A 13,590-nucleotide genomic window follows, 5' to 3' on the forward strand; every position below is an offset into this window, starting at 1 on the left:
GGCAGAGGAGAAAACCCTTTTCAATATGCCACAGAGATACCAGTGGCAAATTGGTAGGTCATTTAACTACTGATTTACTGTGACATGTGCTCCTGCCAGTTTTGAAAATGGCACCTTTGATCGATCAACTGGTGGTTGCTCTGTGACATTTGAGCCCAGACACTATGGCTTCAACGTGGGTTGAATGAGCCAGAGTTACCCTAACTACTAATTGAAATTAATTGCTGGTTTGCTGACATGATGCGCAGTTCCAGTCCCTGGGTCCAAGGATTCCAGCAGGCCAACACATTTTGTCCTGTGCATCATCAGGACCATCCCCCAGACCTGTCAGGAATGTCTCCTGGATCTCAGCAGCCACCCTTGTGAGCAGCCTAAATCAACAGCAGTCCCCAAATCTGGAATTGGAAGTACCTCGAACTCAGAGTCACTCGAGTCAAGCTGGGCTGGTGCGGAACCCGGAAGAAAAGGAAGCATGGGCTGCCCCATCTTCGCCATGCGGGAGATCAGCTTAGCTTTTGCTACATCGGGATTCTGGCCAGGGTGGAGGGAGGGAGGGAGGGGAGGGAGGAGGGGGGAAAATGGTGGGAGGTCATAATTTGTCCTTCTCCAGCAGCACAGGCTTTTCCGAAACCGAGTTCACTTTTTAAAATTAATTTTTAGTTTCATGGCTAGACTAGCACTTGAGACATGCAGATTCTAATCCCCATTAAGCCACAAGATTTACCAGTAAATCTGGGCTGGTCCCTGACTCTTGGCCAAACCTACCTCACAGGGGTGTTCTGAGGATAATAGGGCGTGGAGGACTATGTAAGCTGCCTTAGGTCCCTCGCAGGAGGGAAAAAGCAGGGATATAAATGCAATGCAATAATTGATTGTGCTTCCCTTTTAACTATCTGTGGGGATACTTTTTTATAAAAACTGCAAAATGTGCAGAAAAACTGCTTGGCTACTGCTCTTTTATTACTTTGGTTTACGACAGCCAAGCTGCACTGGTCAATTGCCAGATCTCTCTGAGGGGCCTCCAAGTGACCACTGTTTGTGTCTGCAGATGGCTCGGCTCCGTGAGGCTCCCAAGACCTGCTGCAGGGACTGCTGCTGCTTTGCCATAAGCAGGAACACTGGCCTAGTCTGCCCCTGCCTCCTGCCCCCCGGGATGTCCCTCAGTTCCTACCCTCACTGCAGTTCCTACCAGAACCCGGAGGAAGCGAATTTAGCCCCGCATTGTTCCTCGCCAGTCTTTGGGGTGGCTTGCTCTTAATGACGCTTACAAGTAAAACCCGGTCGCCGCACCTGGAACCAGCTTGCCATTCTGGGCTGACACAGCTGCTTGCGCTGGCGGACTCTGCTTGGGGCCGTAGAGATGGGGGGCCACCCCAGTGAGCCCGACTCAAAAGCCAGTGTTATCGGATCACTCCTATCTGCGGAAGCGTCAGGCACAGCCCTCAAAATGAGCGAACTTTAAAAAGATGTGCCGAGCTGGCAACTCACCGCTAGCTGCTCACTGATCGAGCTGGATTTGGAACGCACAGCCGGCTCCCTGCAGCATGGAAAGGACAGCATTTGTGCTCTTGAGGACGAAGGAGAGGGCCAGCGAGGGGCATGGAAATGGGACCAGCATTCAAGCATGGCCCAGTCGAAGGGCCCATCTGTCATTTGCCTTCTTTACTAATATCAGGAAAAAGAGACAGCGAGCACTGACAGATATAATGCTGCCTCTTTCTAGAGCGAACCATGCTTCGACCCCAGACTAAGAAAGTTCATTGATTACAGTGCTAAACCCAGCATTCTCTGGACTGGGAAAGCCCCAGGTTTAGGGGGCTTCACCTTACCCCCCTCCCGCTCACATATGCTAGAGACTGAGCCTTGTTTCATCTCCATTTGACCATGCTGGCTGGGGAGAGTGGGCACTGCAGTTCACCCTATCTGAAGTGTTTCCAGCTGAGGAAGGCACGCCATAGTGGGACTTGGGCAGCAGAGACAAAACATCGGAGTAAATACAACTTGCTTGAGCTGCATTACAGAAGTGACAGAAGCTGCTTCAACCCAAGAGGAGCGGCTGCATCGACAGCACAACCGCATGTAAGAGCAACCAGGCGGGGAAGGCTTCAAGCACACTCTAGTGTCTCACCCGGGCTTTGGAGGTAGTGTGGAGGGAGGCAAGACTGCTGGGTCTGTAGTGAGGTTCTCTGGGTTCGGCCCTGGGGAAGGAGCGAGGGTGTCCCGGGAGCCCAGGGTCTGCCCATTGGTGCTCACATCCTTCGCAAGCCGCACCTGAGGGGGAGAAAAGCCATGTCACGCAGCCTTGCCAAAAGCAACAACTAGCTCGAGATTTTATTCCTGTGAACAACTGGCACATCTTTCCATCTCATCCTTCCACGGAAACAGACTTTGCAGGAGCCAAAAGGAATGTGCAAACAAAACGTTCATTAAAATGCAAACAAAAATTTAAAATAAAGCAGAAGAGAGACTGCACTCAACTGACAAGGTTACATGTGACAGGCCTGCTTAAATCAAAACTTCTTGGTCTGCTGGCAGAACACCAGCAGAGGTGGCCACCTAGTCACCTTCAACGGGGAGCTGCAGAGGCCAGGAGCTACCACGAAGACCCTCTCTTGCATCTTCACTGAATGTGCCTTGGAAGGCTGAGGAGTCAACAGACGGGCATCTTTGGAAGGTCTTAACACCAAGGAAGATTTGAAGGGAAAAAGGCCGTAGAGGAGAGAGCTGTTCCAGCTAATGGGTGGTATCGAAATTAAATAAATAGGCAGTTTTTCAGATGGGCTGGTCCCAAGCCATTGGTAAAAGGCCCGTGAGGAAGTTACAACTTTCAAAAGTTCAAGCTGGGACTCCACTGAAAGTACTGAAACAGAATGAACGAGCACTCGACCAGCCTGCCCTTCTCCGTCACCAATCATGTGGCAGTGTCCTAGCTTTCGAGCAGTTTCTCTCTAAGATCAAAATGTCTCTCCTAAGTGCCTCTAATTAAATATGGCGCCACATTTTTGAAGAGTCCCCCCTCCCCAGAAAAGCAGCCTCCTGGGGTATTTCTGAAACGAAATCCAGTCCTTAAGCAGAAAGGGGCCCTGGGTACCTGTGCTAGCATGAGCAGAAGCAGCTCCTAATGCAAAGCTGTATGCCAAAACCACCTTGCGGTAGGTCAGACAAGCGGGGAGACGTCTCCCTCTGAAGGGCCAAGCAGGAAGGCCTCCCCCAGCCCTGCCTCCAAAGCAACCAAGAAATGCCACCATTCCACGACCACGGATGGCCCGTGGCTGCCACGACGGAAGGGGTATTCCCCCAAAAGAAGCAAGGCAAGCTCTCAGCTGCCTCTAGGAAATGAGAACACTCACCCTCTTGACGTCCACTTCGAAGGCCAGGGCTGAGTCTGGGGGGATGCGATTTGCGACTCCCTGAGGCCCGTATGCCAATGTTGGAGGGATGAGGAGGAAGCGCCTCCCTCCTTTCTTCAGGCCGATCATCCCATCTTCCCAGCCCTTTGGGTCCACCAAGGAGAAAGCACGTTTTTGTGGGGGGAAGCTTGACTCAGGTAACACGCAAGAATCCCAGTTGTTCTGTTATAGCCTCAAGGTGCAGATCCTTAGTTCAAGGGGCCAGATCCAGCCCCTGTGGGGAGCCCCCAGATAGCCGAGCTCTGTCCCACACCCCGGCACCCACAGGGCTGCACAACCCACCTTGATCACCTTTCCAGAGCCCAGTTTCAGGCGCAGAAGCTTGTCCTGGTTGATGTTGGAGTCAAACATCTGCAAAAATGGAAGGCTTTGCATAAAGCTGGCCAGCACAAGATGCTGAGAAGAACACGGGGGGCTCCATGATGCCAGCTCCTGGTTTTGGGGGGCCCCAGCCAACGAACCCTCTCCTTCAGCAAGTCACCCTTGCCACCACTATGGCCCCAGCTGTTCCTGCTCCTTGTCCTTCTACCGTGAACTCATCTGACAGGGTGCAAGGTGGCCATGGCACGGTCTGCTTCTTGGTCTCGTGGCCACGGCTGTCTGGGCTGCAGTGGCTGGAGGAGCAGGGCCACCTGTCAAGAAGCTTTTGCAGACTAGGCGGTCACGGCTCTTGCTGATATTCTGGTTTGGCAGGGGCGAGGGGGGATTTTCTTTCTTAAATCAGCTTTTAATCTAGTGCTTTTCAAATGTGTTTATTGTTCTCTCTGGAATCGGTTTAGAGGAAAGACAAACATATATAAAAAGGTTGTTTGGAAAGTCGAAACCAGGGTAAGTCATTTGTGGCCTTGGGGACGATTTGGCCTGCTCCAATCTGCCTGACCCAGACCAGCCCACGGCAAGGGACTGTGGCAGCTGCAGGCCAAGCCATCCAAAGGGCCACAAGTGACCACCTCTGGTCTTGGCAGCTCACCACGGGAAGCACAGCATCGTCCACCCTCTCCCCCCAGCTTCACCTGCCCAAGGCCACCGTTCTGGAACAGCCAGCCCGTGAAGGCCACCTCCAGAGCATCACCCACTTCCACGCCTTGGCCTTCTCCAAGGAGGAGATCCTGGGAAAGCACCACATCGGGGGAGGGGCTGCTGTTGTATCTGGCAATGCAGACCTGTAAGTGGAAGCATTGGTACGATTCAGCTTGTGGCAGGTGTGGCGACCCCCTCCCCGGTCCAGGACTTGAATGTGCAAAGAGCTCCCAGCAGATTCAAGCAAAGGTGGAAGCTCTGCAGACAGAGGTCTCAAGGTAAGGAGGTCACCAGGCCTGTTTCTGCAGGCCACATGACACTTCCTAACAAGGGCAAGCAATGCTCTCCAGAGGCTCAACTACACCCTCCCCCACCAAAAAATGCGACTACCCAGTAAAACAGTGAAACTTCTTTTAAAGTCCTGTACTTTCAAGGAAAAAAAAAAAATGAGTGTAGAAGTGTCAGAAGAGGCTTTCCCCCAAAACTGCAGGTATTTCCCCCAACCTCCATGCTTTTACAAGGCCCCCTCAGAAGCCCACCCACTGGAAGGACATCATCCTGCACCACCTTCTTCCCTCCCACCCAGCCTGTCAGGCAGGGAGAGGCGCAGAAGCAGCGGCTCAGCTTCTGCAAGGCCCACATCACTCCTATCCTAGGATGGGTGACGAATCCCCTGGGAACGTCCCATTGGAGATGACCAGGGGGGATTCTTCTTGCTAGGTGAGGAGAGAGAGGAGGAAGGGGCTGTGGCGTTGACAACACCGCATTTCAGCTGGAGAATGCGCTCCCCCCCGTGACAGTACAAGCAGTGTTCACACTGAGATGATGCGAGAGCCTGGATTAAAGGGACTGGAGACACTTTAGATGACTTTTGGGTACCATCCTACAAGCGTTCAGACAGAAAACGATTATACAGCTCCCAGCATGCCCCAGCCAATGATACTGATTAGGAAATCTCAAAGTCCTAGGACTGTTTTCTGTTGGCTGGAGCATGCTGGAAATTTAGGAATTTCCCCATCAAAATGTGTAATGCAAAACTAAGAGTGCAATTATATACTTCAGGGGTCAAGCACAGAATTCGCTCTTGCCTTCTCTTCACCCCAACAGCCATTTTTCTGCTTCAGAATTGTTTTACATTCCTGATATGCCATTCTAATGAACATTCCTGCTATACTGCAACCACAAGCTAACTCTAACTCGTGTGTGTGTGTGTGTGTGTGTGTGTGTGTGTGTGTGTGTGTGACTTTGGCACCTGCTTGCTGAAGTCCGCAGCTGCTTTTTCCGACTCAAACAGGATAGACCAATTCTGCCTCTGATCATCATAGAATGTGCTGAAGTTGTTGGGCTGGACCTGTGGAGGGAAGACCTCAAGTTCAGAGTGGCGGGCCTTCTCTCCTGAAAGCAGCTTTAGGAATACTGCAAAGGGCTGTGGTTAAGAAAGCAGGTCAACTGGAGAATATGAAGAGGCAGTTTAAGGGAAACAAGCTGCAGACCAAGCAGAAAAGAAACAGATTGGCCAAGCCCAAGAAAATTTGCAAAAAAACCCATTGTTTTAACTTTTTATCACTTCCCTGGAATCACCTAGGCATACAAATACTGCAACATAAATCAACCATATTCCTAGGCCAGCTTTCAAAGCAGGAGACCTATGCACCCTATACCAGGTCAGACAATGGCTGGGTTCACACATTAGCACAAACCAGAGCATGGACTGAGTATGGAGTGTTGCTGTGTCATGTGAATCTAGCAAGCTTCCTTTCCTAACCACAACCAACCCACAAAGAAAATCTACTGTTCATTCTTGAGTTGTGAACTGCTGACTTATAGCTAACAACCATGGTTTACTAGTGTGACCAAGCTGACCTTGACTGAAGGTTGTTGTATCATATGAACCCACCATGAACCTGAACTCTGGCTTATCGTGTATTGGCCTGTTTGTCCATCTATCCCAGGATTTCAGAGATCTTTCCCATCAACTTCCGCCACAAATCAATTTCCTTTACAAAACAGAAAGACAACTGTACAAGGAGGGCTGAATCGGGGACCACTTGCATGTTGGTCAGTCAACGGACAGCTTGCCTATATTCCACAGCAAAACTCCAGGCAGTGTCTCTGGGACTCCCCCGTGGGCTCCTAACTTAGCACTGACAGAGGGAGTCTTGGTGATCTTCTTGGTCATATTGTGCATGCTCAATACTGTGGCCAGATTGTGCGAATCTGTCATGACCCTTGGAGGACTCACTGCTAAGCGACTTACTGTTAGGGCAAATCCGGGATGGATCCTGGCAGCCGCGACCTGCTGCTGCTGGTTGATATAAAGGAGAATTCTGTACTGGATTCCACATGAGGGAGAGAAGAAAATGAAAAGAGACATGAACTAAGGGACTGGCCGCCCGGAAGCATCCAAAGCCAACAGAGTGTCTTTTATGGTGGGCAACGGAGACCCAGCAGGCGACGGCATGAGCCTCCCGCCAGCATCCTGCAGGGCCAAATGTCCAGGTGTGTGGGCCACACCCTCTGATGTTTCGCAGCTGGCTGATGCAAGGGATGGATAATCCACCCCATGCATCAGCCAGCAGGCTTCACCTGCTCTGCATCTTCTCCCATTGGTCAGGACATGGGGCAGGTGGAACTGCTGGGCACCTTTCCGGGCTGCTTACTGTCCCAATTGGAGCAGCATGCAAAGGGGAGGGAAACAGGAGAAAAACAGGTAATTCTTTTCTGGCTGCCATGTCATGATTTCAATAGCACATTCTCTGGCTTAGTGAGAATAAGACTTTTCTCCCCTTATAAACCTCTGTAGAAGAGCAGGCTAGGAATAAGGGAAAAACTTGACTCTCGCCAAAGCCAGCTGTCTGAGAGTGGGACAAGCTTGGGAATCGTACCTGCAGGCAGCCCAGAAACCCGGCGGCAAATAGGCCTTTCACCCAACGCACGGAGCCATCTCTTACCTCTTTGGTCACGTGGCTCCCCACCACCGCAGCTCCGTATTTGCCTTGCTTTATGTACTGCCCGTTTGTACTGAAACAGTGTGCAAAAAGATCCTCTTAGACTGGGTTGGGGCCACTAGCAGCCCTTTCAGCCTGTAACTCAGGGGCCGCACTGGCTCAGGCTGACAGGGCTGCAACTTTCCAATGGCTCTGGCCTACAAGCAGGCCACCCATTCCTCGGCACCGCTCCTCACCACAGCCACCCTTTCCAGCAGTCAGAGATGCCTCTCACTGCACAGCCTGGTGCTTGCTAGATGTGCCAGGGTGCAATGCCCATCATCCCCATCCAGGATGGCAGTCCAGCATATCTGGAGAACTCCAGGTTGCAGGGGGCTGCTGGTGAGTGTGGCCCGAAGTTCAATTCTTGGCTATTTCCAGGAAAATGAAAATAAAAATCAGGCAGCAGGTAAAAGACGAGATTTCGCCAGTCTGGATCTTAAGAGACCTGCAACCAGCAGAATAGGCAGCACTGGGCACAGTAAACTAACAGGAAAACTCAGCAGAAGGCAGCCTAGCAGAAGCAGCTGAACTTGGGCACGGGCCTACAGTCACCTGTGCACGGGGGCGGTAAAGTAAAAGCATCGTGCTGCCGCGAAGGAATTGTTCCTAAGCCCCAGGTGGGCCTGCAGAGTGGCCCTGGGGGCACACCCAACGCGGCCCTCAGGGCAGTGCTGACCCGCCCAAGGCCTGCAAGAGCAACTTTGCTAGTCACCTCCAGGATGAGATCCCTCGCATGCGCCAGGACTTTGACACCAAGTTTCTGCAGGTGAATCAGCTGATTAACCCAAAGCACCGCCTGGTCCAGTTTCCTTGGAGGCATTTCAGCTGTTACAGCTTGAGAACACTGGCAAGATACTTGGACAGGTTTGCTCCATCCCTTCCATGCTGGAGCCCATACCTCTTGGGCTTAAAAATAACAGCAGGAAGTCAGCCAGCTGAGGCGTGGAGGTGATTAATGCCGCCTAACCAATGTGAGTGGTTTGGGGCTGCCTACAAGAGGTGGCAGCAAGGCACCTCCTGAAGAAATATTCTCTGGACCCAGGGGAGCTTAACAAACTTTGGAGTGCTTCAGCTCTGGGGCAACAGAGCAAGAAAAATAGAATTGGGTTTGGGCAAGATAAAGCCACTGCAATTCTCCATCCTCTGAGCCCAGTGATAATACTTACAATCGGTACGCTTGAACAGCTGTAGCTATGAAGACAGACGGCGTGGCCGCGGGAGGGGGCGGCTTCTGTTTTGGTGGACCTGCAGCTGAAGCAGCCAGAAAAACAAGCTAGAGCATGGCTGCAGGTCGAGGTTTCCCTTGCAAGCATCTATCAGGGTAATTTTGTACATCCTCTCTCTTGGAACCAAACCAGCAGCTCAAATAATTGGGGAGCCGGGTGGGAAGAAAAAAAAAATGCCTGAATGCTCCAGAATGATCCCCTGGCAGACCTCCTAGAAGTTCAGAAGGGGGTTGGCACAGAAGGTGACAAAGGACCCTTGGCCACCACCCTCCTAGTCTGGGCACCAAATGACAGGCTCAGGGTGGCACAGTGCACAAAAGATAGACTCATTCAGGCAAAATGCGGTGCGTAACATGTGTGAATCCCAATAATAATAATAATGAATTCCCCCTCCCCCATGTTATCCAGAGAGGTACCTGCCTTCCAGATGCATCAGGCTACAAGTCCTAGCAGCTCCCTGCCACCACGAGGAAGGCTAACATAATTTAGACTCACAGATTTGATGATGCATAAATGTATCTGAGTCTGTGATGCCATAAACTCACATGTATGTCCCCTATACAGGAGACAGGCTGAAAGTTGATCTCCGAATATTTTGGTCTGCAATCCCCAGAATTCCTCACTCTTGGCCCGATTAGGAGGGGCTTCTGGGAGCTTAGCTCCAAAACATCTAGAGATCTACCTTTAGCCCATCTCCATCCTACAGCCAGCACGATACCTTGAAGGCTTCCAGACTAGGTTTACTTGCTACCCACAATCAAGATGCTCCTTTCCCTTGTTCAAGTTTTTAATTATGGGCTACACATAAATGTGCGACTTTCTCTCCCAAACCTGCAATGGGGCTGGACCATGTCGACCGTTAAGCTAGAAGGAAGAGATATACTGTTTTTAGATGACATTAACAGCTTTCTACACATGTTGTTTGGACTTGTTCACTCCAGCCAAGGTACCCGCTGCAGGCTTGGCACCCTGCCCTATTTCTGTGTCACTACTTTGAGCTGGATGTGATTGAGTGGACCCTGATCATGGCAGAGTGGTATCGCAGGCAGTTGCTCACCTGTAACAGGTTGACCTTTCTTGGGCTGTTTCGGGGCTGTATATTGAAAAAATTCATTTCCGGCGCCTGTCACTGTCTGATCCAGTCCAAAGAGGGAAGCCAACCTGGCCCTGTGGAGAGAGAACAAGCATTGGCTCATTTCCCAAAAGGGGAAAAGTGAGAGTGAAGCACACGCCTGTAGTGCAGCCATCTAAGATTTGGCGCTCTCAGAATGTACTGGACTACAATTCCCAGCAGTCCAACACATCTAGGGGGTTGCAGGTAAGACAAGGCTGATGCAAGGTGAAGGTATTCGTCTTTCTTTGTGGCTCACTGGTGCTACTGCAATCTTTCCCAAAGGACACTTGGTCACAGATTCAAGCACAGTAAACTAACAATCCCATGCTAAGCGATGGCGGGAACTTACTCCTGTTTTTAGATAGCATGGCACAGTGGTTCGAGCACTGGCTCTCCCTATTCAGTCACAAAGCTTTTAACAGAGCTGCATGCTCTCTCTTTCAAGGAGCAGGACTAGAAGAGAGGTGCTTGAAATAAATTTCCTCGACTGAGGAAGACGCTGAGCTGGCAAAGCATTCCTTACGAAAGCATGCCTGTTTATATAATTCTATTTAGAGCCTGCCTCTTTTCTTGCAGAGGATCCAAGGCAGTTTACCTAATCCTCCTATTTTGGTTCTCACAACAGCCCTGTGAGGTAGGTTAGTCCGAGAGTCAGTGATCGGCACAAAGTCACCCAGTTGGTTTGAGGCCTGGTGGATACCAGAAGGCAGAGCGTCTGTGTCCCAGTCCAGCACACGGACCACTATATCTCGCTGGCTCTCAAGGGCGCAGAATCGTCTTCAGCCCAGGGGTCAAATTCCACTTCAGAGAAGTTGTTGGGGGCTGTATTTCACTGGTGGGTGAAGGGTCAAGGGCAAAGTGGCAGGGCCTCCATATTATAAATTAGACTTCTTACTGCCAGGAATTAAGGGCAGGCATTTCAACCATTCAGATTGGGAGAAAAATCTGTCTGAAGGCCAGGAAACAAAATAATTGACAGTCATGGGAAAATGGTTAAGCAGGAAGAGAAAGCAGCCTTCTGTGGAACTCCAGTGAGCTGGACTGGGACCCTACATAACTAGATGGGGAGCCCACTGTGGGCTCTGCACTCCTGGTTTACACATCACCCAAACACAGATTACAAGATTTTTCATTTACGAGTAACTGTTTCAAACACTTTGTTCAGGTAACTCTCCTCTCTAAAGACATCTTTGTTTTCCTCTCTGTAAAGATGCCCTTTACTCAAAGCTCTTTTCAGAAGCTGGAAATAAAGGCCAGTTTTTGACCTCAGCACCAAGCATAACACAAGTCCCTGCATTTGCAAAGCAAGAAACCCTGCCCTGACACATTAGCTTTCCACATGGAAAGATCCCCATGGCATGAGGAAGAACAGAGTTTCAAACAAGTTATTTCCCCAAGTACATTCTGAAGCGTATCTTTTGGGAATCAGAAACACATTGCGCACACAAGTCAGCCTACCTCTGCATTATTGGATGTGAAACATGCTACTCTTTACTAGTGCAATTTCGAGACAAATGTAACAAGCTCTTTGCTGGGTCGAACAGCCACCCCAGATAGCCTTGAAATGAAGTCCGGTTTTAAAATGTGGGCCAAGATCTTCTGAAGACCAGAACACTCCCACCCCAGCCAAAATCTTGCCATAGAAGAAACAAACCCATGGCCTGCCTGCCAAAGGTATTCCGTCCGCCAGGGGTCTGACATCGCCCTTCAAGTCCCTCCAGTATATTCTCCTTCCGATTCAACAGGCGCTGCTGGCTTTGCACAGGTAATACTTTATCCATCCCAACCCTTCTTTTCTTGGAACATCGCTGGGGGGAGGGGGGGAGGCCAGCTAAGACTTGCAAATGCAGCTCTAGGTTTGCACAATCTCCCGTCCTTTGGAACTGATCTATGGCCTTGTGGAGTGGAAGGGACGCTCTCCCGTATAATCCCCAAGTATCTCTGCTTGGGATTTCTGCAGGAGAGAAACTGCATGTAGAGATTCTGGAGAGGGGCAGGGTGTGTGGAGAAAGATGCAAGAGATTATAGCCTGGGCTTTTGACTTTTTTACTTCTGGAATTTCAGATTAAGATGAGGAAAGGCATGATACTCTCTGGCTTCAACTGCAGGGTTGTGGATCGTTGCACCCCATGGCCCTCACGTGCCTGGTCGGCTACACAGGGAAGGGTGAGGGAGAAAGAGGAATTTACCCAGAATCAGAGCTGGCAGGGACTGCAAAGCAGTCCCAAGACAGGAAATCCTGGAACCGGAAAACATTGCTCAAGGGCCTCATTTCCTTGGCATCTGTCATCAAAGGGCCTTTAGGGTCAAGCTGAGAAAAACACTTGCTGGAGATACGGGGTACAGAAAATCTGACCCTAAAGGGTTCCTCAGTTGGCCGTCTCCCCTTTTTTCAATTGCCAATAATTTGCACTGTGCCAGAAAGTTGCAATACTTCTCCTAAGGCTTCATTACTGGTGTGAAGCGCTTGTGTTTTCTGGCAACTGGCACAACTGGCATACTGCCTCCATTACCAGAAAACTGACAATTACTCAACCAGAGCACAGGGCTGCAACAGTGGACTTCTCCAAGTCCTCACGCCAGCACTTCCTTGGAGTGTTTTCCTTCTGGGCTCCTTTGTCATCCTGCTGTTTTCCGATAATCCTTCCCAGCAGCAAATGTTTTTGCAAGACAGAGGCAGACTAGAGGGACAGGGCCTTTCTTCTATTTGCTCCATGTGGCAGCAGTGGCCAGGGCAAGCTTCTCATCAGCTGTCACAGTGACACTGATCTAATCATTGAATGCCCCTCCAGCCTCTCACCCCACTGACCAAACTCGGATTGCACAATCTGACCTCCAAACTTGCTTATCTCATGGTGTCCTTGCCACTCTCAGAAGCCAGAAAAGCAGCTGCTCCCCCACCACTTTTAATGGCTTTGGATGAATGCCCCAAAGGCTCCCTGGGGTGCCTCAGTGGCCACTCGTTTTACTCTGCCAATAAATACTCAGGAGCAGCTTGGCAGCCTTGTGGATTTCTAACCACCTCATTCCAGGGGAGTATTTGACTGTAGCAGCAAGCGAGAGAGTTTCTCAAAGCGTGGATTGGAGAGAATCGGGGTGGGGACTTACTGTAATACCCTCTGGGTGACTGCAGCACACAAGGTCATGAGAGGAGCCCTGCTGGAACTCAGCAAATGTCTATCTCATCCACCAATCTGTTCATGAAGTGCCCACCAGCTGCCCACAAGGATACAAATGCAGCCCCACCTTCCTGCTCATGTTCTCCAGCAACAGATGCACAGTGTCTGCAGTACTGGAAGTAGCAGAGAGCCATCAAGTTTACTAGCCATCGAGAGCCTCATTGTCCACAGATCTAGCCAGTATAAGCAGAACCTGCAAGGGTTAACGACTCCAAAAAGCCAAGAGCTCCTGCCCCTCACTGATGATTAGGTCAGCTGAATCAAAACATTGTGGGAAGTAGGATGGAACAGGAGTGGTTTTAATGTGAAAGGACTTTTGAGTTGGGTTCTGGTCCTGCTCATAAATTCCAGGGATGAGCACATGTTAAACTCAACATGTTCCTTTGTTCTGAGCATATGACCGCCTGCCTGCACCATGATTTTGATTAGTTAGCATATCTCAGAGTTCCAGTGAAAAAATGAATATGATGAGCTTGAAGTCTCCCTGCACCATGACACAGAAAATTGTTGACAGAGAGATTCTTGAGGCTGGGGAAACTACCAGGCAATGATGTGGGAGACTCAAATGCTTTCTTGTAGAGATTCTCACTGACTCATGTAGCCCAGCTGGTGCAGTCAAACATTCTGGTAATAACACTAAAAGATGTGGGG

At 50.4% G+C, this 13,590-nt stretch overlaps 1 protein-coding gene across 7 annotated transcripts in view; it reads right to left on the minus strand.

Annotated features, from left to right (window-relative positions):
* FKBP15 (FKBP prolyl isomerase family member 15) overlaps positions 1-13,590 on the minus strand; it is a 34,806-nt gene that overhangs the window by 19,119 nt on the left and 2,097 nt on the right. For 6 of the 7 annotated variants that reach the window (XM_044453105.1, XM_044453103.1, XM_044453104.1 and 3 more), the window contains 11 exons: positions 9,704-9,813; positions 8,587-8,671; positions 7,382-7,451; positions 6,688-6,762; positions 5,683-5,781; positions 4,424-4,573; positions 3,693-3,761; positions 3,351-3,494; positions 2,129-2,271; positions 1,489-1,537; positions 412-531 (listed from right to left, as the gene is read on the minus strand). In XM_044453105.1, coding sequence (XP_044309040.1) covers positions 412-531; positions 1,489-1,537; positions 2,129-2,271; positions 3,351-3,494; positions 3,693-3,761; positions 4,424-4,573; positions 5,683-5,781; positions 6,688-6,762; positions 7,382-7,451; positions 8,587-8,671; positions 9,704-9,813 — 1,114 coding nt within the window. Of the gene's footprint in view, positions 1-411; positions 532-1,488; positions 1,538-2,128; positions 2,272-3,350; positions 3,495-3,692; positions 3,762-4,423; positions 4,574-5,682; positions 5,782-6,687; positions 6,763-7,381; positions 7,452-8,586; positions 8,672-9,703; positions 9,814-13,590 lie in introns of those variants that run through there. The other variant, XM_044453109.1, reaches the window with a different exon arrangement.

The sequence above is a fragment of the Varanus komodoensis genome, unplaced genomic scaffold (genome assembly GCF_004798865.1).
Source record: "Varanus komodoensis strain SLA01 unplaced genomic scaffold, ASM479886v1 scaffold77, whole genome shotgun sequence".
NCBI lineage: Eukaryota > Metazoa > Chordata > Lepidosauria > Squamata > Varanidae > Varanus > Varanus komodoensis.